Here is a 24,081-nt window from a genome sequence, read left to right as displayed (position 1 = left end):
CTCATTCAAAGGTCCTCTGAGTCGACACTTACAAAAGGTGATAATGTGTTTCAGCCTGAGGCTCCCTCGTAAACCTTCAGTTATTTCCCGGGCTCTGAGAGCCTATTGGAGCCCTGGGAATTGTCACGTTACAGCTAAGATCCTTACTTTTCAATAAAAAGATGTAAGACGCACGACTCCTTGTCAGACAGGGTACTTCCTGCTTGAAACCTTGTCAGGTTTTTGCCTGCCATAGGAGTTCTGTTATACTCACAGACACCATTCAAACAGTTTTAGAAAATTCAGAGTGTTTTCTATCCAAACCTGAACAATAATATGCATATTCTAGCTTCTGAGTTGGTGTAGGAGGCAGTTAAAAATGGGAACATATTTTTTCCAAAATTCTCAATGCTGCCCCCTAGCCCGTAGAGGTTAACATGTTAGGGATAGGGGGCCGGATAAAAAACGTACCCGATTTAATCTGGTTATTACTACTGCCCAGAAACTAGAATATGCATATAATTATTGTCTTTGGATAGAAAACACCCTAAAGTTTCTAAAACTGTTTGAATGGTGTCTGTGAGTATAACAGAACTCATATGGCAGGCAAAAACCTGAGAAGATTCCTTACAGGAAGTGGCCTGTCTGACAATTTCTTGGGCTTCTTGACTCTCTTTATTGAAAACTTAGGATCTCTGCTGTAAACGTGACACTTCCTACGGCTCCCATAGGCTCTCAGAAGGCGGGAAAAAGCTGAATGATGTCTTTGCAGCCCCTGGCTGAAAAACATTAGCACCTTTGGTAAGTGGTCTATCAGAGAACAATGAGACTGAGGCGCGTGCACGAGGCGACCCCATGTTTTTATTTTCTCTCTCTTTGAACGTAAACAGGGTTTCCCGATCGGAATATTATCGCTTTTTTACGAGAAAAATTGCATAAAAATTGATTTTAAACAGCAGTTGACATGCTTCGAAGTACGGTAATGGAATATTTAGAATTTTTTTGTCACGAAACGCGTCGGGCGCGTCACCCTTCTTTACCCTTCGGATAGTGTCTTGAACGCACGAACAAAACAGAGGATATTTGAACGTAACTATGGATTATTTTGAACCAAACCAACATTTGTTATTGAAGTAGAAGTCCTGGGAGTGCATTCTGACGAAGAACAGCAAAGGTAATCAAACTTTTCTAATAGTAAATCTGACTTTGGTGAGGGCTAAACTTGGTGGGTGTCTAAATAGCTAGCCCGTGATGGCTGGGCTATCTACTCAGAATATTGCAAAATGTGCTTTCACCGAAAAGCTATTTTAAAATCGGACATAGCGATTGCATAAAGGAGTTCTGTATCTATAATTCTTAAAATAATTGTTATGTTTTGTGTGAACATTTATCGTGAGTAATTTAGTAAATTCACCGGAAGTTTGCGGTGGGTATGCTAGTTCTGAATGTCACATGCTAATGTAAAAAGCTGGTTTTTGATATAAATATGAACTTGATTGAACAAAACATGCATGTATTGTATAACATAATGTCCTAGGATTGTCATCTGATGAAGATCATCAAAGGTTAGTGCTGCATTTAGCTGTGGTTTGGGTTTATGTGACATTATATGCTAGCTTGAAAAATGGGTGTCTGATTATTTCTGGCTGGGTACTCTGCTGACATAATCTAATGTTTTGCTTTCGTTGTAAAGCCTTTTTGAAATCGGACAGTGTGGTTAGATTAACGAGAGTCTTGTCTTTAAAATGGTGTAAAATAGTCATATGTTTGAGAAATTGAAGTAATAGCATTTCTAAGGTATTTGAATAATGCGCCACGGGATTCCACTGGCTGTTGAGTAGGTGGGACGATTTCGTCCCACCTACCCTAGAAAGGTTAACCGACACTTGGCATTGCGCATGGTGATCTTAGGCTTCTGTGCGGAAGCTCCCGACGAACAGTTCCTGTGCTGACGTTACTTCCAGAGGCAGTGTGGAACTAGGTACTGAGTGTTGCAACCGAGGACAGATCATTTTGGCGCGCTACGCGCTTCAGCACTCAGCAGTCCCGTTCTGTGAGCTTGTGTGGCATATCAATTCGCCGCTGAGCCGTTGTTGCTCCTAGACGTTTCCACTTCACAATGACAGCACTTACAACTGACCAGGGCAGCTCTAGCAGGGCAGAAATTTGACAAACTGACTTGTTGGTGACGGTGCCACGTTGTGATATAGGAATTTACATGTTAAATGTAATGACTAAAGAATTCCACCCTGAAACTGTATAACTGTGTGAAATGTATTAGAATTATAAGACTATAATCCAATAATGTGTGTGTAAGACAAGTTAAGACAAAAAACATTGTGTTACTATGTAGCAATGTGAGAAATGTATAGTTGAGACAACAAAGGACAACTGAACTACAGATGACCTAGTTATAACTCTGTAAACTGATAACAGGAAAGAGGCCCCTTCAAAGGCCCCTCTAATCTAGGGAGGAGAGTAATGGCTAGAAACTGCCAGGCTGGTAGAAAAGTGATAAACTAGGAATGTGAACTGTGGGGAAAAATACATCCCGCCTAAAAGAAAGGTGGAGTTTCTATTGATAAGAATTCAGTTGTGTGTGTGTGTGTGTGTGTGTGTGTGTGTGTGTGTGTGTTATAAAAAGACTGCGTTCTCATTTTTTGACTTCTGAGCTCTCTGAATAAATAACTAACCTTTTGTAGAATCTTAGACCTAATTCTTATTAACCTGAGCCTTACAACCTCGGAGAATTGGTCAAAGCTTAAGTGATTGTTGAGTTATCATCATTGGGATTGAAAATTGTCGTGACACGTTGAAAGTCACTGAGCTCTTCAGTAAGGCCATTTTACTGCCAATCTCTATTGAGATTGCATGGCTGTGTGTGCTCGATTTTATAGACCTGAAATAGTCGAATCCACAAATTTGAAGGGGTGTCCAGATACATTTGTGTATTTTTTTTAACGGTTATGACTACTTTTAGTTTCATGACGGTTATTTTAGTTTCATGACGGTCTTCATCCATAACCATGGGTTACACAGTTATACGGTAATTGTGCCAGCCCTAACTACTACTAATTACCTTGTCCATGTTGAACAGGGCCTGGTACTGGGGTATGACAGTGTTGGGTGGTTCTACTACTAATTACCTTGTCCATGTTGAACCGGGCCTGGTACTGGGGTATGACAGTGTTGGGTGGTTCTACTACTAATTACCTTGTCCATGTTGAACCGGGCCTGGTACTGGGGTATGACAGTGTTGGGTGGTTCTACTACTAATTACCTTGTCCATGTTGAACCGGGCCTGGTACTGGGGTATGACAGTGTTGGGTGGTTCTACTACTAAATACCTTGTCCATGTTGAACCGGGCCTGGTACTGGGGTATGACAGTGTTGGGTGGTTCTACTACTAATTACCTTGTCCATGTTGAACCGGGCCTGGTACTGGGGTATGACAGTGTTGGGTGGTTCTACTACTAATTACCTTGTCCATGTTGAACCGGGTCTGGTACTGGGGTATGACAGTGTTGGGTGGTTCTACTACTAATTACCTTGTCCATGTTGAACCGGGCCTGGTACTGGGGTATGACAGTGTTGGGTGGTTCTACTACTAATTACCTTGTCCATGTTGAACCGGGCCTGGTACTGGGGTATGACAGTGTTGGGTGGTTCTACTACTAATTACCTTGTCCATGTTGAACCGGGCCTGGTACTGGGGTATGACAGTGTTGGGTGGTTCTACTACTAATTACCTTGTCCATGTTGCACCGGGCCTGGTACTGGGGTATGACAGTGTTGGGTGGTTCTACTACTAATTACCTTGTCCATGTTGAACAGGGCCTGGTACTGGGGTATGACAGCGTTGCGTGGTTCTGTCAGGATACGGACCAGCGTCTCTTCATCCAGACTGTGTAGAGGCACCACCACAGGCAGACGCCCTACAAACTCCGGGATCATCCCAAACTCAATGAGGTCCCGGGCCTCCACGAGCTTCAGCAGACGGTCCTTCTCCTCCATCTCTGCCACCATGTCTGTCTGTTCACTACTGTTAGCCAGGTCGGCTGCTGCCGCTGCACGACGACCCTTACCCATGTTGGAGGGCGTGCCAAAGCCCAGGTACTAGAAGGAGAAGAAGATTAGTGGGTGTGTTGACGTCCAGCTACTAGACAAAAGAACGGGGGGGGGGGGGGGGTTAAGTAAGCTTGTAAAATACTGAAGAAATTAGACATCTGGGGAAGATCGCCAGGTCTAGACATTCATGTTACATTCCTGAAAATACATTAAAATGGACAAATAACTAAACTGCTCAGATAAGAGACACTCTCTGTTGACCAAGTATTTTAGAACAGTGATAAGAGAGGAACTAATCAGAGGACTTCAGCCTTTTTACAGGTCTGGGTGGATACACAGAGGACTTCAGCCTTTTTACAGGTCTGGGTGGATACATAGAGGACTTCAGCCTTTTTACAGGTCTGGGTGGATACATAGAGGACTACAGCCTTTTTACAGGTCTGGGAGGATACACAGAGGACTTCAGCCTTTTTACAGGTCTGGGTGGATACATAGAGGACTTCAGCCTTTTTACAGGTCTGGGAGGATACACGGAGGACTACAGCCTTTTTACAGGTCTGGGTGGATACATAGAGGACTACAGCCTTTTTACAGGTCTGGGTGGATACATAGAGGACTACAGCCTTTTTACAGGTCTGGGTGGATACATAGAGGACTACAGCCTTTTTACAGGTCTGGGTGGATACATAGAGGACTACAGCCTTTTTACAGGTCTGGGTGGATACATAGAGGGAAAATAGTAACTATATTTCTTACTCACCTTTTCATTCTTCCGTCTGCTGACGATTCTGTCGAGTCCGTTGAAGGCCCCTGACGCTACGAACAGGATGTTAGTGGTGTCCACCTGCACCGTCTCTCCCCTCAACTTCCTGGAGTTCTTCTCTGGAACGTTCACTATCGTGCCCTCCAAGAGTTTGAGCAGACCCTACAAACAAAACAGTTGTCAAACACTAATGCCTCCCATACCATATAAAATGCCTTCAGAAAGTATTCACACCTCTTGACTTTTTACACATTTTGTTATGTTACAAAGTGTGATTCAAATGGATTTGTAAAATTTTTGCAACTATCAACACAAAATTATATATATAATTTTTTTTTTTTAATGAAAATAAAATAATAGATAAGTATTCACACCCTCGAGTCAATACATGTTAGAGTCACCTTTGACAGCGATTACAGCGGTGAGTCTTTCTGGGTAAGTCTTTTAGAGCTTTGCACATCTGGATTGTACAATATTTGCACATTATTCTTTTTAAAATTCTTCAAGCTCTGTCAAGTTGGTTGTTGATCATTGCTAGACAGACATTTTCAAGTTTTGACATAGATTTTCAAGACAAAGTCAAAACTGTAACTAGGCTATTCAGGAACATTCAATGTCGTCTTAGTAAGCAACTCCAGTGTATATTTGGCCTTGTGTTTTAGGTTATTGTCCTGCTGAAAAGTGAATTTGTCTCCCAGTGTCTTTTAGAAAGCAGACCGAAGGTTTTCGTCCTCTAGGATTTTGCCTGTGCTTAGCTCTATTCCGTGTCTTTTTATCCTAAAAAAAACTCCCTAGTCTTTGCCGATGACAAGCATACCCATAACATGATACAGCCACCTCCCTGCTTCAAAATATGAAGTGTGGTACTCAGTGATATGTTTGGGACAAATCCAACACATCACTTCGTATTCAGGACACAAAGTGAATTTCCTTACACATGTTTTGCAGTATTCATTTAGTGCCATACTGCAAACAGGATGCATGTTTTGGAATATTTGTATTCTGTCATTTATGTTAGTATTGTGGAGTAACTACAATATTGTTGATCTATCCTCAGTTCTCCTATCCCAGCCATTAACCTCTAACTGTTTTAAAGTCACCATTGGACTCATGGCGAAATCCCTGAACAGTTTCCTTCCTCTCAGGCAACTGAGTTAGGAAGGATGCCTGTATCTTTGTAGTGACTGTGCGCATTGATGCACCATCCAAAGTGTAATTTACAACTTCACCATGCTCAAAGGAATATTGAATGTCTGCTTTATTACCCATCTACCAATAGGTGCACTTCTTTGCAAGGCATCGGAAAACCTTCCTGGTCTATGTGGTTGAGTCTGTGTTTGAAATTCACTGCTCGACTGAGGGACCTTACAGATAACTGTATGTTGAACACTATTACTGCATGTTGAACACTATTACTGCACACAGAGTGATTCCATGCAACTTATTGTGTGACTTGTTAAGCACATTTTTACTCCTGAACTTATTTAGGCTACATTGAATATTTATTGATTCAAGACATTTCAACATTTTATTTTTAATTAATTTGTAAACATTTCTAAAAACGTAATTCCACTTTGACATTATGGGGTATTGAGTGTAGATCAGAGACACAACATCTCAATTTAATCCGCTTTTAAATTCAGGCTGTAACACAACAACATGTGGAAAATGTCAAGGCGTGTGAATACTTTCTGCAGGCACTGTAAATCACATAGGAGACTGAGAGCAGCAGGTATCACCTTATGATGTACAACCTATTCCCAGAGGATAGCACTTAAAAGTATTAATGAAAACAGAGAGAGCAAGAAAGAGGGGAGGCGGGAGAGAGAGAGAGGGAGAGAGGGGGTGGGGAGAGAAGGGAGGGATACAGAAAGAGATGGAGGGAGGGAGAGAGACAGGGAGAGAGGGGGCGGGGAGAGAGGGAGGTAGGGAGAGGGGGCGGGGAGAGAAGGGAGATGGAGAGAGGGAGGGAGAGAAACAGGGAGAGGGGGTGGGGAGACAGAGAGAGGGAGGGAGAGAGACAGGGAGAGGGAGAGAGAGAGACAGGGAGAGAGGGAGAGGGAGAGAGAGAGACAGGGAGAGAGAGACAGGGAGAGAGAGACAGGGAGAGACAGGGAGAGAGAGACAGGAAGAGGGAGGTGGGGAGAAGAGGAAGGAGACAGAGAGAGACAGCCCCATACACCAAACTACCAGTTGTGAAACAGGGAAGGGACTCAGGGGGTATGCTAATTTCGTAAAGAGCAGACCTAACTCACTCCATTAAATTAATCAAAACAGGAACATTTTACATTTGGCTAGAAATTCAAAAGGAAATGATCTTACAGAGAAAAATGTCCTCCTGTGTGCTACCTACAGTGAGGGAAAAAAGTATTTGATCCCCTGCTGATTTTGTACGTTTGCCCACTGACAAAGAAATGATCAGTCTATAATTTTAATGGTAGGTTTATTTGAACAGTGAGAGACAGAATAACAACAAAAAAATCCTGAAAAACGCATGTCAAAAATTGTATGAATTGATTTGCATTTTAATGAGGGAAATAAGTATTTGTATGTTTGTTTATTCCATGTGTAACTCTGTGTTGTTGTATGTGTCGAACTGCTTTGCTTTATCTTGGCCAGGTCGCAGTTGTAAATGAGAACTTGTTCTCAACTTGCCTACCTGGTTAAATAAAGGTGAAATAAAAAAAATAGGTAAAAGAAATTCATGTTAGCAGGCAATATTAACTAGGGAAATTGTGTCACTCTCTTGCGTTCATTGCACGCAGAGTCAGGGTATATGCAACAGTCTGGCCCGCCTTGCTCGTTGCGAACTAATTTGCCAGAATTTTACATAATTATGACATAACATTGATACTTGTGCAATGTAACAGGAATATTTAGACTTAGGGATGCCACCCGTTAGATGTAACAGCCATATTTAGACTTAGGGATGCCACCCGTTTGATGTAACAGCCATATTTAGACTTGGGGATGCCACCCGTTAGATGTAACAGCCATATTTAGACTTGGGGATGCCACCCGTTAGATGTAACAGCCATATTTAGACTTGGGGATGCCACCCGTTAGATGTAACAGCCATATTTAGACTTGGGGATGCCACCCGTTAGATGTAACAGCCATATTTAGACTTAGGGATGCCACCCGTTAGATGTAACAGCCATATTTAGACTTAGGGATGCCACCCGTTAGATGTAACAGCCATATTTAGACTTGGGGATGCCACCCGTTAGATGTAACAGCCATATTTAGACTTGGGGATGCCACCCGTTAGATGTAACAGCCATATTTAGACTTAGGCATGCCACCCGTTAGATGTAACAGCCATATTTAGACTTGGGGATGCCACCCGTTAGATGTAACAGCCATATTTAGACTTAGGGATGCCACCCGTTAGATAAAATACGAAACGGTTCCGTATTTCACTGAAAGAATAAACGTTTTGTTTTCAAAATGATAGTTTCCGTATTTTGCCATATTAATGACCTAAGGCTCGTATTTCTGTGTTTATTATATTATAATTAAGTCTATGATTTGATATTTGATAGAGCAGTCTGAGCGGTGGTAGGCAGCAGCAGGCTCGTAAGCATTCATTCAAACAGCACTTTCCTGTGTTTGCCAACTGCTCTTCGCAATGCTTGAAGCACTGGGCTGTTTATGACTTCAAGCCTATCAACTCCTGAGATTAGGCTGGCAATACTATAGTGCCTATAAGAACATCCAATAGTCAAAGGTATACGAAATACAAATGGTATAGAGAGAAATAGTCGACGCGTCATAATTCCTATAATAACTTGCGGCTGAACTTGAAAGGGGTTCCTTCATTATTTTACTGTTCATGTCTTCCATAGAGAATGTCTTGATCTACTTCAAATAAGGTCTGTATTTCGTGCAGGCTTAAACCCGCCACAGCGTTTTGATACACGTGTAAATCTCACTAGGATAAGGCAACGTTTGTCAACATATTTTCATAAATCCACTCAACAATTTTTTTTTTTCAATCTTTGCTTATATTTAGCCAATATTGATCAGAGTTACCTTGTCCTGTTGATATCTACACAGTTATCAAACTGGCAAGGTGGTGTACGCCTACACGAAACACAGACCTTATTGGAAGTGAATCTAAAAACATCCTATGGAATAAATGAAGGAACCGTTTTCAGATTTTGCTGGAAGGTGTCATGGGAATTATGACTCACACTTTGGTAGTCAATTCTTACCATGCCCATTATTAAAATGGGATTTCCTGCATATAGAAATTACAGTTTTTGTTTTCAACATTCATCACAGGTAACTTAAACTCTATTTTTATTATTCAAACAGTTGAGAGTATTTGTGTCTCCTAAGCACTCTTCAGTATCCTTGTCACTTCAGAGAGCTGTGTGTGTGGACGATTATATACATTTTACAGATGGCAGAGAAAAGCATAGCACCAGTGTGGGACTATTACATTGAATTGGCACCAGGGAAAGCAAGGTGTCTTATTTGTGATAAAGATGTAAGCATGGGGTGAGCAACGGCTAAATCAAAAAATACCCCAAACCTGTGGAATCACCTTAAGAACACCCACCGAAAAGCCCATAAGGAAGCAATGATGAAAAAAAGCAAACGCAAATTCTTCACAAGGAAAAAGTGATAGACAGTTCACAGACATCGCAGGCTACAATCTTACAACTTTTTAATAAACAAGCAAAATGGCAGGACAAAGACCCGAGAAGATGGATGAAGCAATTATTGAGCTGATTGCCACTGACAACCAACCATTCACAGTGGTGTCTGACGTTGGTTTTCAGCGGCTGATTACTCTTGCTGAACCCCGGTACAGGATCAAAGATTACTAATTATTTCGCACAGAAATGCTCGATAAAAACACATGAAAGAGTTGTGATGAAAGTGAAGAATCTGGTGGCACCAGTGAACGCTCCACACATGGCATTCACAACTGACTGCTGGTCAGGCACTACAGAGTCCCTGATGAGCCTTACTGGACATTTCATTGACAATGTCTGGACAAGAAAGCAAGTTGTGCTGAATGTCAAGACTATGAATGGATCCCACACAGGAAACAACATCAGAGAGATGTTTTTGGCTGTGTTGGAATACTGGGAAATCCACACAGAACGTGTAGTGCTGGTCCTCAGGGACAGTGAGACAAACATGGTGAAAGGTATGAGACTGGCAGAGCTTCCAGACTTCAGCTGCAGTGCACACAGCGCCTACAGCTTGTAATCAATGATGGCCTATCCTGGTCAGAAAGCTGTGCTATTATTGTGACATTATTGCCATGTTGAAGAGCTGTGCAACTTACTTTGACCACTCTATACTTGCCAAACAGAGGCTGAGGGCCATTCAGGAAGAGCTTGGCCTTCCCAAACACAGCATCATGCAAGCAGTTCAAACTCACTGGAAGTCAACACTACACATGTTGCAGAAGATGTTTGAACAGAGGTGGGCACTGAATGTGTATGCAGGTGAATACGGACACATCAGCAGTTTGTCTGCTGCACAGTGGGACATTGTCTCTAACCTAATTGAGACTCTGGCACCTACGGAGGAGGTGACAGTGGAGATGAGCCACTCCAACTCTACAGCAGCATGCATCATCCCCAGTGTGTCGGTGCTGAAGCTGAAGCTGATGCTGCAGCAGGAGGGTTCTTCTACTCAAGGCATCAAAACTTTACGGAAGACCATGTTGGACAGTCTGAAAAGGAGGTTCTCCAAGGCCGAGGAGACAAAGTGCCTGGTGCTGGCAACTGTCCAGGATCCACGTTACAAGAGCTAAGCCTTCACCTCAGGGACAACACTAGAGAAAGCAAAAGAGTGGCTGAAGGAGGAGTCTGACCTACTAAAGAAACCAAATACCAGAGCCACAGCAGATGGGATGAGTGAAGAGGAGGACACACATCCAGATGCAAAAAAAGCAGAGTCCAGGTAGATCAGCCACCCAGTCTGGTGGACAGCCTCTACGCTAGAATTCTTGGAAGCCAAGAGGGCAGGGCTGAAGTCCAGTGCAGTTTTGAAACTGAGTTGAAGCGTTACCTCACAGAGCCTGTCATTGACAGAAAAAGCGGCTTGCCTTTGGAGTGGTGGAAGCAGAATGAGGATAAATTTCAATCACTCGCTCCACTGGCAAAGAAGTTACCTCTGTCCTCACCTTCTTCGGTCCCAAGCAAGAGAGTGTTCAGTGAGGTGGGAATCATTTATGATAAGCAGAGGAGCAGACTGACAGGGGACCATGCAGACTAGCTCTGCTTTCTTCACTACAACCTTAAAACTTCTTAACTGGGAATATTGAAGACCCATAAAAGCTGGTGGTTCCTTTTAACATATGTTCTCATGTTCTGAGCAAGGAACTTAAACGGTAGCTTATTTTACATGGCACATATTGCACTTTTACTTTCTTGTCCAACACTGTTTTTTTGCATTATTTAAACCAAATTGAACATGTTTCATTATTTATTTGAGACTAAATTGATTTTATTGATGTATTATATTAAGTGACAATAAAAGTGTTCATTGTTCATTCAGTATTGTTGTAATTGTCACTATTACAAATGGGCTTTTTTTGATCCTCCAATAATCGGTATCGGTGTTGAAAAATCATTATCGGTCAACCTCTAATTTGTAATATCTTTATTCTTTTGGAACTTCTGTGAGTGTAATGTTTACTGTTCATTTTGAATTGTTTATTTCACTTTTGTATATTATCTACTTCACTTGCTTTGGCAATGTTAACATATGTTTCCCGTGCCAATAAAGCCCCTTGAATTGAATTTTGAGAGGGAGAGGGGGAGACAGAGACAGAGAGGGAGACAGGGAGGGAGACAGGGAGGGAGGGAAAGAGACACGGAGAGGGGGGTGGGGAGTGAATCCTTTCTGAAGTCACTGTATAACATTAGGTCTATAAACAAGGTAACAGGACCTACAAACATACATTGACATCAAGGACCCTGGCTGTGAGGTTAAAAACCAACACCACCCAGCCAGAACATTGAACTGCAGTAGCTGTTAATATAGGCCATTTAGCAGACATTTTTATCAAACGGCATTATTACAATAGGACTATCGTTACAATAGGACTATCGTTACAATAGGACTAATATGACTATCACTACAATAGGACTAATATGACTAATATGACTATCATTAAAATAGGACTACCGTTACAATAGGACTAATATGACTACTGTTACAACAGGACTATTGTTACAGTAGGACTAATACAGTTGAAGTCGGAAGTTTACATACACTTATGTTGGAGTCATTAAAACTCGTTTCCCAACCACTCCACAAATTTCTTGTTAACAAACTATAGTTTTGGCATGTCGGTTAGGACATCTACTTTGTGCATGACACTTGTAATTTTTCCAACAATTGTTTACAGACAGATTATTTCACTCATAATTCACTGTATCACAATTCCAGTGGGTCAGAAGTTTACATACACTAAGTTGACTGTGCCTTTAAACAGCTTGGAAAATTCCAGAAAATGATGTCATGGCTTTAAGAAGCTTCTGATAGGCTAATTGAAATCATTTGGAGGTGTACCTGTGGATGAATTTAAAGGTCTACCTTCAAACTCAGTGCCTCTTTGCTTGACATCATGGGAAAATCAAAAGAAATCAGCCAAGACCTCAGAAAAAGAATCGCAGGCCTCCACAAGTCCGGTTCATCCTTAGGAGCAATTTCCAAATGCCTGAAGGTACCACGTTCATCTTTACAAACAATAGTATGCAAGTATAAACACCATGGGACCACACAGCCGTCATACCGCTCAGGAAGGAGACTCGTTCTGTCTCGTAGAGATTAATGTACTTTGGTGCAAAAAGTGCAAATCAATTCCAGAACAACAGCAAAGTACCTTGCGAAGATGCTGGAGGAAACAGGTACAAAAGTATCTATACCCACAGCAAAACGAGTCCTATATCAATATAACCAAAAAGGCCGCTCAGCAAGGAAGAAGCCACTGCTCCAAAACCACCATTAAAAAGCCAGACTATGGTTTGCAACTGCACATGGGGACAAAGATCGTACTTTTTGGAGAAATGTCCTGTAGTCTGATGAAACAAAAATAGAACTGTTTGGCCATAATGACCATCGTTATGTTTGGAGAAAAAAGGGGGAGTCTTGCAAGCCAAAGAACACCATCCCAACCGTAAAGCACGGGGGTGGCAGCATCATGTTGTGGGGGTGCTTTGCTGCAGGAGGGATTGGTGCACTTCACAAAATAGATGGCTTCATGAGGCAGGAAAATTATGTGGATATATTGAAGCAACATCTTAAGACATCAGTCAGGAAGTTAAAGCTTGGCCGCAAATGGGTCTTCCAAATGGACAATGACCCCAAGCATACTTCCAAAGTTGTGGCAAAATGGCTTAAGGACAACAAAGTCAAGGTATTGGAGTGGCCATCAAAGTCCTAACCTCAATCCTATAGAAAATTTGTGGGCAGAACTGAAAAAGTGTGTGCGAGCGAGGCGGCCTACAAACCTGACTCTGTTACACCAGCTGTCTGGAGGAATGGGCCAAAATTCACCCAACTTATTGTGGGAAGCTTGTGGAAGGCTACCCGAAACGTTTGACCCAAGATAAACAATTTAAAGGCAATGCTACCAAATACTAGTTGATTGTATGTCAACTTCTGACTCACTGGGAATGTGATGAAAGAAATAAAAGCTGAAATAAATCACTCTCTCTACTATTATTCTGACATTTCACCTTCTTAAAATAAAGTGGTGATCCTAACTGACCTAAAACAGGGAATTCTTACTAGGATTAAATGTCAGGAATTGTGAAAAACTGAGTTTAAATGTATTTGGCTAAGGTGTATGTAAACTTCCAACTTCAACTATAGGACTATTACAATATGACTATAATTACAATAGGACTAGCATTACAGCAGGACTAATAGGACTATTATTACAATAGGGCTACCATGACAATAGGACTATTATTACAAAGGACTAATAGGACTAGTACCACAATAGGACTAACAGGACTATCATTACATCAGGACAAATAGGACTACCATTACAATAGGACTAATAGGACTATTGCTACAATAGGACTACCATGACAATAGGACTATTATTACAAAGGACTATTATTACAATAGGACTAATAGGACTACCATTACAATAGGACTATTATTACAATAGGACTAATATGACTACCATTACAATAGGACTAATAGGACTATTGCTACAATAGGACTACCATGACAATAGGACTATTATTACAAAGGACTATTATTACAATAGGACTAGTACCACAATAGGACTAACAGGACTATCATTACATCAGGACAAATAGGACTACCATTACAATAGGACTAATAGGACTATCGCTACAATAGGACTATCGCTACAATAGGACTATCGCTACAATAGGACTATCGCTACAATAGGACTATCGCTACAATAGGACTATCACAATAGGACTATTACAATAGGACTAATAAGACTATCATTACAATAGGACTATCACAGTAGGACTATCATCATAATAGACTAATAGGACTATTATTACAATAGGACTATATATATATATATTACAGTAGGACTATATATGTAATGCTGTACAAGGCGCTGTAGGTCAGATATGTAAATATCTGTATGCTGGCACATTGCATGACACAGAAAGACTTTCCTAATGGATACAAGTAAAGCAGCATTATTAGAGGTATGTAGAGGACGGCAGGGCAGGTGTTTTAACATTAACTAAAGTATCATTTTTAATTTGACCTTTATTTAACTAGGCAAGTCAGTTAAGAACAAATTCTTATTTTCAATGACGGCCTAGGAACAGTGGGTTAACTGCCTTGTTCAGGGGCAGAAATACAGATTTTTACCTTGTCAGCTCCGGGATTCGATCTTGCAACTTTTCGGTTCCAAGTCCAACGCTCTAACCACTAGGCTACCTGCCGCCCCAAAATCATTCGACGATGTATAAGACGGCAGGTGTTTGAGCATTAAATAAAGTATCATTCAGGGATGCAAAATGGTGAGGGCCTAAAATCTTTTTTGTTGCATCGAAACATGCAAAAAAAAATCCCTGCTGGGGGAAATGCAGGCTTTAACTAATTAAACAACAAAGAATATGATCTACATGATCAGTCTCCGTGTGTAAAATAAAGTGGTTCATGTGAAACTGACTCACAGCAACAAAATAATTAAAGAAAGCAATCCAATGGTATTTGTTGCCTAGACTTTATTTACTTTACTCAAACAATACACTAATATTGTAGTTAGCCATGACAGCCTTTATAATAGAAGGCTTGCGGCCACACACATCTAAATATTGCACTTGGGGGGGGGGGGGGGGGGGCAAATATCTTAACCTGTTGGGGATAGGGGGCAGTATTTGCACGGCCGGATAGAAAACACTCTAAAGTTTCTAAAACTGTTTGAATGGTGTCTGTGAGTATAACAGAACTCATATGGCAGTCAAAACCCTGAGACAAATCCTAACAGGAAGTGGAAATCTGATGTGTGGAATCATTGTCAAGCTTTGCCATTGAAACACACAGGGACTTAATCATTTAGCACTTCCTAAGGCTTCCACTAGATGTTCAACAGTCTTTACAAAGTGGTTTGAGTCTTCTATGGTAGAAACTGACCCTAAGAGAGGCTTGGGAAGTTGGTCACAGGGGGAGGGCCATTACTACTATGACGCGGGCGCCCATGGGAACCCTTTTGTTCCAAAACGTTTAGTAAGACAATGCAATCGTCCGCCTTGAATATTATTGAAGCTCTGGTTGAAAAAGGCCCTAAAGATTTATGTTATACAACGTTTGACATGTTTGAACGAACGTAAATATATTTTTTTTGCACATTTGTGACGACAAGTCCCGCGCGCTTCAGTACATTATGAGTAGCCTTCGGAACGCGCTAACAAGAAGGAACTATTGGGACATAAATTATAAATTTTTTCGAACAAAACTACATTTGTTGTGGACCTGGGATTCCTGGAAGTGCCTTCTTATGAAGATAATCAAAGGTAAGGGAATATTTACAATAGTATATTTGATTTTAGATGGTTCCAAGATGGCGCTAACATGTATCGCCTAGCCTATTTTTCTGAGCATACCACGTCGTTTATTGCAAAGTGTGATTTCCAAGTAAAGTTATTTTTAAATCTGGCAATGCGGTTGCATTCACGAGATGTTAATCTATAATTCTTTGAATGACAATATTACATTTTAACAATGTTTTCGAATAGTAATTTTGTAAATTGTAGCGCTGATTCACCGGAAGCATTTGAGGGAAAATATTTTCTTAACGTCACACGCCGATGTAAAATGCAGTTTTTATATATAAATATGAACTTTATCGAACAAAAAATGCATGTATTGTGTAACATGATGTCCTAGGAGTGTCATCTGATGAAGATTGTCAAAGGTTAGTGCTGCATTTAGCTGTTTTGGGTATTTGTGAAAATGGCTGTGTGATTTTTTTTGGCAGGGTACTCTCCTAACATAATCTAATGTTTTGCTTTTGCTGTAAAGCCTTTTTGAAATTGGACAACGTGGTTCGATTCAGGAGAGGTGTATCTATAAAATGGTGTAAAATAGTAATATGTTTGAGAAATTGAAGTTATAGCATATAGAGGTATTTGTATTTCACGCAACGCGATTCCACTGGCTGTTGACTAGGCAAGCGTCCCACGTTCCCAGACAGGTTAAAGTAGTAAAAATGTAATAACCCCCCCTCACTCACACACAAGTGTTACTGTCAAGTTCAACACAACAAAAGCAATATCGTTGGGCTACACTTCAGGTTATTACATTGTACACTTTCTGCCTGTGGACATCTGTTCTACAATGTGCCAGCAGAGCATGATACCCTTTGTTGGCATAATTTATCTATTTCAGGCAGAGAGTACACCTGGCATACCCCTTTTTATCCTTTTTTTAAGTGAGAAAGAGGGAAAGTGTGTTGTGTTCCTTTCACCTCTATAGTGGCATCCAGCTTAAGCCAGGCCCAGCTCCAGCTACACTTGATCCATGAATCCACTTGTTTAACAAGCAACGCCTCATTTTCAAGTAATTCTCTCATTCTAAAAATTAACCACATGCTGTAGAGGGAAAACATTAGTTCACAGATAGTTAGTTAATTCGTTAGCTATTTAACTAGTCAACATTTCACAGATTGCCAGGGTCCAGTAAGTAACTAACGTGTTATAACTTGAGGAAGGGCAAGGAGTCGTATACCAGTTAATAATATAGCAAATTGGTTAGGTTACTAATGTTAGCTTATCTGATGTTGTAACGTTAGCTAGCCAGTTAATTTTCACACCATAAACTAAATTATTTGATCAGTTAAGTTGGCTAATGTTGCTCAACATTTCTCTGGCTAGCTAACGGAGAATTCGATCCACCTAGCAAGATAACGTTACTTAAAAATGCTAACAATACTTGTTCCACCATACTTTCTCCCTCACCTCAAACTTTCCAAATGCCAGTTGTTTTTCGATTACAGCTCATGAAGTACACTTCCTCACCTTCTCACCCCCATCTCCATGGTCAGGCTTCTCACCTACCTCTTCGTTATCGTCCAGGGGACGCACTGCTGTAACTGTCAAACTGCCTTTCTACTCTCTGCTGTCTTCCCAGAGTGCACGCTGATGCTGTAACTAGCAAATTGGTTGTCTCTTCTCTCTTCAGTAGCGTGCTGCATTCTGTTGTTATGTAAACGATTGGCTGAGACTTGGATACAGACAGTATAGCGGCAAACGCGCATCACTTGTTCGTTTACAGCCAGTAGTGATCCAAAGCACCCCCGCCCAAACTTTTTCCCCCCCCATCGGATCTACACGAATCAGGTAGGTCACCTATTTTGGATTAAAAACGTAAATTTTCTCCTAAAGGTGACTAGTTTGCATCCCTGATCATTATTAGAGGTATGTAGATGACCGGCAGGGCGAGTGTTTGAACATTAACTAAAGTATCATTATTAGAGGTATGTAGTGTTAAGGATAGTGTTGAATACCTCCCTCTACACACCAGATGTATCTACTAGACTTGTGGACAGTGTAAAACAGTACTGACCTGTTGTACACCTTCTCCTCCTACGTCTCTGAGCTGGTGGATCCCAGGAACACTGCCGATCTTGTCCACCTCATCAAGAAACACTATGCCTATTGTACAGGAAAAACACGGAATAAAATATAACTTTATCGTCCAATGGGAATCAGAAATGGGTATTTTTGCTGTCCTAGGTTATTCCCAACCCCTCTATATACATCACACACAGACACACAGAGACACAGTACAAGAGGCAGGAAACAGCACAGGGTCAGCTGTGGAACAACACCCTGGAGCAGGTTAGCTCAGTTAAAAAAAAGTAGTTGTGGTGTTTGGTTGAAAGAGCTCTTTGCATACTGTTCTAAAGAGCAAAATGAGCGGCACGTAACCTAGCGGTTAGAAAGACGAGCCAGCAACGGGCGGGTTGCCAGTCCGAATCCCGGGTCTGACAGGCAAAAATCTGTCGGGAAGTGAGCTGGCAACCGAAGGGTTGCTGGTATCAACTCATAGATGCCATTGCCTGCCATTGTGCCCATTGAGCAAGGCACTTAACCCACCACAATAACTGCTCCACGGGCACCCAGTAACTCTCCAACCTGTATGTGTGTCTTTCGGAGGGGTAAGGACAAAACCATATATTGTTCAAAGGGGCTTATGGAACTAGGAAGTTGCATAATAACATTGCAGAACACAGTCCAAATGTAGTTCCCGTTTCATCATACTAGGGCTTGTAAAACAGAGGGCTATTAAAGAGATGATCCGGTACTTTTGTATACTTTTTCGCCAGTAGATCTGGAAGTAGCACTCACGAGCCAAAATTGCATACTACGTCACATATATGCACCACGTCATTGCTCTCTCTCTCTCTGCTGTGTCCAGTGAGCCGTTGGGCCCGCCGTGCAACCTCATTGGATAACGCTGAGCAGGCCTCTTGCTAGCTGTCACTCAAATGGGAGGGGCCGAAGCTCATTGGCTAGAACTCAAATTGCTAGGGGGCTGGCCCACGTGGGGGGGAAATGTAGGGAAAATGGCACGGCACATCTTCAAGAATACAGTTACTTTTAAACTAGGAAATTGGTGGCTAATTGAGGTAAAACAGTAATTCTCCTCATAGATTATCCATGAACTACACATTGACACATCCAGCCCCAAAAGCGAGATATTTTCTTAGTCGCCATAGTACCGGAGCATGTCTTTAAACAGTCCTAAAGAACCCAGAAAACAGATTTTGTGATTCACCCACCTTGCTGTGCTTTATCCACAGAGTAGTTGGCATCCTGCAGCAACTTGGCAATAACAGACTCAATATCCTCCCCCACATAGCCAGCCTGCGTCAGGGTGGTACAATCGCAGATGGCAAAGGGTACATCTAGACACTTGGCCAGGGTCTGGGCCAACAATGTCTTGCCTGGGAAAGTATAGTAAAGAATGTGTAAGGACAGTAAGGATGTTTTTCACTGCAGTTTATATGTTTGTTTGTAAATCACGGGTCTGACACAATGCATGTATTCTGCTTCTTATTTTCCTTAATCCATGTCAATAAAGGTTTTAATATTCTAACATGTTATAAATAATAACATCGAATGGAACACTCATTACTGAAACATTTCCAGCCAAACATAATTACTTTTCCCCTACAGAAGGGCTTTATTACAGCCAGAAATACTTGGCAAAGGAGAAATGCTCACTAACAGGGATGTAAACAAATTTGAGATTTTTGTTGTTGTTGAGAAATACGTTTTTGTGCGTATGGAACATTTCTGGGATCTTTTATTTCAGCTCATGAAACCAACATTTTACATGTTGCACTTATATTTTTGTGATAGATAGATAGATAGATAGATAGATAGATCACAAGAGTGTACTAATGAGCTATAGGAGAGAAAAAAACATATACATATAAATGTATGGATGAGCGATGGCCGAACGGCATAGGCAAGATGCAGTAGATGGTGTAGAGTACAGTATATACATATGAGATGCGTAATATAATAATGTACCCTGTCTGTAACTAAAATAAATGGTTTCAAAAATGAATTAGAAGTGCCTTGGCTTTTTGTCCCAGGATATTGAAGGTACGAGCCACAACGCATTTAGTTCTTCTCACACTGATGCCAGAACTGGTTTGATGACGTCATGACTGATGCCAGAACTGGTTTGATGACGTCACTAGTCGTCTACTAACCTGATCCGGTGGGGCCTAGCAGCACGATGTTGCTCTTCTCCAGTTTGATGTCGGTGTGTGTGGAGTCTAACACGTCCCCGCCTCTCCTCTCCTGAGGAGCCTGCTGAGTGGCCTGCTGCTGCATGGAGGCTCCTAGAGCGTTGCCATGGGGACTGATCCCTGCTATTTGAAGGAGTTCTATAATGACAAATGTAAACAAACAGTCGTATTATATAACTGGGTTCAGATTTAGCAGCAGGACAGGGGTGAATTCTAACCTGTTCCCAGTTCTGTTTGTTCTCTTTGCCAAATGTCAACTCCATTGCCATCCTTGTCAAGCTTCTTCGCCATGACTGATTCCACAAGGAGTTGGCGAGAGGGCAGAAAAAGACTGTTACCCAGGCTAGGGGAATCCATTTTGGGTCAATGTTTCCCCATCTCTCATGGCAATGACCAGGCGCTAAAATGTAACTTTTCCAAACAGGCTATGCAATGTTGGCCTACTCTCTGAGATCTGGCAACTTGAGTTGTATTAAAAGTTTGTAATGTATTAATGAATTGTGATATACATTTATAACAAGTTTGTGTCTTGTTTTTTTTCCTCCAGGCATGATATTGCATAATCTAGGCTCTCTAGTTATAATGTGAAGTATCAGTATCTGTGGTGCTGCCTGCTGCATCACAGCAATAGGTCCAAGTTCAATCTAAAAATACATGCACCCTGCACTGCTCAACTGAACTGGGAGCCAGTGTGGAGTTACCGAAACGAAGAAAAGCAAACCTGGGTTCAAATAGTATTCAAAATCATTTCAAATACTTTATATGTGCTTGATTGAGCTTGCCTGGTGCAATGGAACCAATAGAATAATCGTAAAACTGCAAACCCCTCCCATCTGGCACTCCAGGAAGGCTAAAGCAAACGCTCAAAGTATTTGAAAGATTATGAATAATATTTGAACCCTGGTGGGAATGAGGAGAGCAGGGCCGAAGGCTGGGATAGATAGCAAGACTACAAATGTATTGTCCGGGTCATTGGGACACCTTATCTGTCCAGCGTGGCGACTAGCTACACCGAGTTCACAACGTGCACATTATTTATTACTAGGGCTGGGAATAGCCAGGGACCTCACCATACCATACTATCACCATAGTGAGGGACCTCACCATACCATACTATCACCATTGTGAGGGACCTCACAACACTATACTATCACCATAGTGAGGGACCTCACAACACTATACTATCACCATAGTGAGAGACCTCACAACACTATACTATCACCATAGTGAGGGACCTCACCATACCATATTATCACCATAGTGAGGGACCTCACAACACTATACTATCACCATAGTGAGGGACCTCACAACACCATATTATCACCATAGTGAGGGACCTCACAACACTATCACCATAGTGAGGGACCTCACAACACTATACTATCACCATAGTGAGGGACCTCACCATACTATCACCATAGTGAGGGACCTCACCATACCATACTATCACATTAGTGAGGGTCCTCACAACACTATACTATCACCATAGTGAGGGACCTCACAACACTATACTATCACCATAGTGAGGGAACTCACAACACTATACTATCACCATAGTGAGAGATCTCACAACACTATACTATCACCATAGTGAGGGACCTCACCATACCATAGTATCACCATAGTGAGGGACCTCACAACACTATACTATCACCATAGTGAGGGACCTCACAACACTATACTATCACCATAGTGAGAGACCTCACAACACTATACTATCACCATAGTGAGGGACCTCACCATACCATATTATCACCATAGTGAGGGACCTCACAACACTATACTATCACCATAGTGAGGGACCTCACAACACCATATTATCACCATAGTGAGGGACCTCACAACACTATCACCATAGTGAGGGACCTCACAACACTATACTATCACCATAGTGAGGGACCTCACCATACTATCACCATAGTGAGGGACCTCACCATACCATACTATCACATTAGTGAGGGTCCTCACAACACTATACTATCACCATAGTGAGGGACCTCACAACACTATACTATCACCATAGTGAGGGAACTCACAACACTATACTATCACCATAGTGAGAGATCTCACAACACTATACTATCACCATAGTGAGGGACCTCACCATACCATAGTATCACCATAGTGAGGGACCTCACAACACTATACTATCACCATAGTGAGGGACCTCACCATACCATATTATCCCCACACTGAGGGACCTCACCATATTATCACCATACTGAGGGACCTCACCAAACCAAATTATCACCACACCATTCTCACGATTCTATATGTATTGCGATTCGACACTGTGATTTTATTGTGATTTGATGTTCCAAACATATTGGTAATCATATTATGTCTGCTGCAGAGGGACAAGAGAGAGTCATGAGAAGACGAGTTTTGATCAGTCATGGAAATAAACGTGCTGAAATCTAATTGACTCCCTATTTCAGAAGATGGAGAACAAGCTATGACGTTTTGGTGCAGGTACAGCAAACTAGCGCAAAAATAATATTGCGATATTGTAAAAAAAAACGATAAGATATAGTATATATCATTAAAATAATATCCCGAAATGTAACTATCGTTTTTTACACCACCACTATTTATTACCTTAAAATCATACATGACAAATCATTCATAAAATAATTCATCTAACACACCCGCAAAAACGACAAGTCATTGACAACAAGATACTATAAATTTGTCTGTAAACTTCGGCATTTGAGCAATTCTTTAAAAAAAAAAATCTAAAAAAGTGACATGTTTAAAATAGCCAATGATACGGAGAAAGCTATGTAAGGAGGACCAATCAAATCACTTACTTGTGAATCTGTACTCATCCTCCCGCCTTCTCGTCTCTAGCTCTACAGAGAGGAAGACATCATCATTATTATTATCACTACAGGCCTGTAAGAGAGTATCAGATCCCACTGTTGATTCCTGTCGTTATCAACTTGTTAGATCCATTATCATCGTCCATTTAAGATGTTGAGCGTGGGTGTAAAAGTAAATCAATGAACAAATGGCAAATTATACAGACGAGAGCACCTTGGGAGGTGACTGACATCTGAACAGGAGTTTCAGCACATTCTAGAAAACACTGGTTGGTTCTTTGTTCATAATAATGAAAGTATAACACTGTTGCCGAATGAAATTCTACTATTCTGAAGTAAGCAAACTTAAAAATTTGACCGGTCTACGTTTTCTGGAAACTCTGGAGGGGGGGGGGGTGATTTACTATTTTACAACGTGTTCAACCAAATGACTGTAACTGTACTGACCTCATGTTGTGAACGAGGCCTGTTTCTAACTAACAGTAGACTGTAACTGTACTGACCTCATGTTGTGAACGAGGCCTGTTTCTAACTAACAGTAGACTGTACTACTGACCTCATGTTGTGAACGAGGCCTGTTTCTAACTAACAGTAGACTGTAACTGTACTGACCTCGTGGTGTGAACGAGGCCTGTTTCTAACTAACAGTAGACTGTAACTGTACTGACCTCGTGGTGTGAACGAGGCCTGTTTCTAACCAACAGTAGACTGTAACTGTACTGACCTCATGGTGTGAACGAGGCCTGTTTCTAACCAACAGTAGACTGTAACTGTACTGACCTCATGGTGTGAACGAGGCCTGTTTCTAACCAACAGTAGACTGCACTACTGACCTCGTGGTGTGAACGAGGCCTGTTTCTAACTAACAGTGGACTGTAACTGTACTCACCTCATGGTGTGAACGAGGCCTGTTTCTAACTAACAGTAGACTGTAACTGTACTGACCTCGTGGTGTGAAGGAGGTCTGTTTCTAACCAACAGTAGACTGTACTACTGACCTCGTGGTGTGAACGAGGCCTGTTTCTAACTAACAGTAGACTGTAACTGTACTGACCTCGTGGTGTGAACGAGGCCTGTTTCTAACTAACAGTAGACTGTAACTGTACTGACCTCGTGGTGTGAACGAGGCCTGTTTCTAACTATCAGTAGACTGTAACTGTACTGACCTCGTGGTGTGAACGAGGCCTGTTTCTAACTAACAGTAG

The 24,081-nt window shown here is 41.5% G+C and overlaps 1 protein-coding gene and 1 long non-coding RNA gene across 3 annotated transcripts in view; both read right to left on the bottom strand.

Moving 5' to 3' along the window:
- Window positions 1-24,081, bottom strand: part of clpxb (caseinolytic mitochondrial matrix peptidase chaperone subunit Xb) — a 41,641-nt gene that overhangs the window by 9,228 nt on the left and 8,332 nt on the right. For both annotated transcript variants that reach the window (XM_029751839.1, XM_029751837.1), the window contains exons 7-12: window positions 22,865-22,906; window positions 20,016-20,192; window positions 19,074-19,238; window positions 17,855-17,943; window positions 4,808-4,972; window positions 3,796-4,095 (exon numbers count right to left, since the gene is read on the bottom strand). In XM_029751839.1, the coding sequence (XP_029607699.1) occupies window positions 3,796-4,095; window positions 4,808-4,972; window positions 17,855-17,943; window positions 19,074-19,238; window positions 20,016-20,192; window positions 22,865-22,906 (938 nt within the window). The remainder of the gene's footprint in view (window positions 1-3,795; window positions 4,096-4,807; window positions 4,973-17,854; window positions 17,944-19,073; window positions 19,239-20,015; window positions 20,193-22,864; window positions 22,907-24,081) is intronic.
- Window positions 2,923-3,786, bottom strand: LOC115192900 (uncharacterized). Its single transcript, XR_003878008.1, has 2 exons — window positions 3,126-3,786; window positions 2,923-3,058 (listed from the first exon to the last, which is right to left on the bottom strand). It is a non-coding gene; the product is annotated as an uncharacterized LOC115192900 (long non-coding RNA).

Source organism: Salmo trutta, chromosome 4 (assembly GCF_901001165.1).
Source record: "Salmo trutta chromosome 4, fSalTru1.1, whole genome shotgun sequence".
In the NCBI taxonomy this organism is placed as follows: Eukaryota; Metazoa; Chordata; class Actinopteri; order Salmoniformes; family Salmonidae; genus Salmo; species Salmo trutta.
The sequence above is the reverse complement of the archived record's forward strand: the minus strand, read 5'-3'. Positions and strand labels throughout refer to the sequence as shown.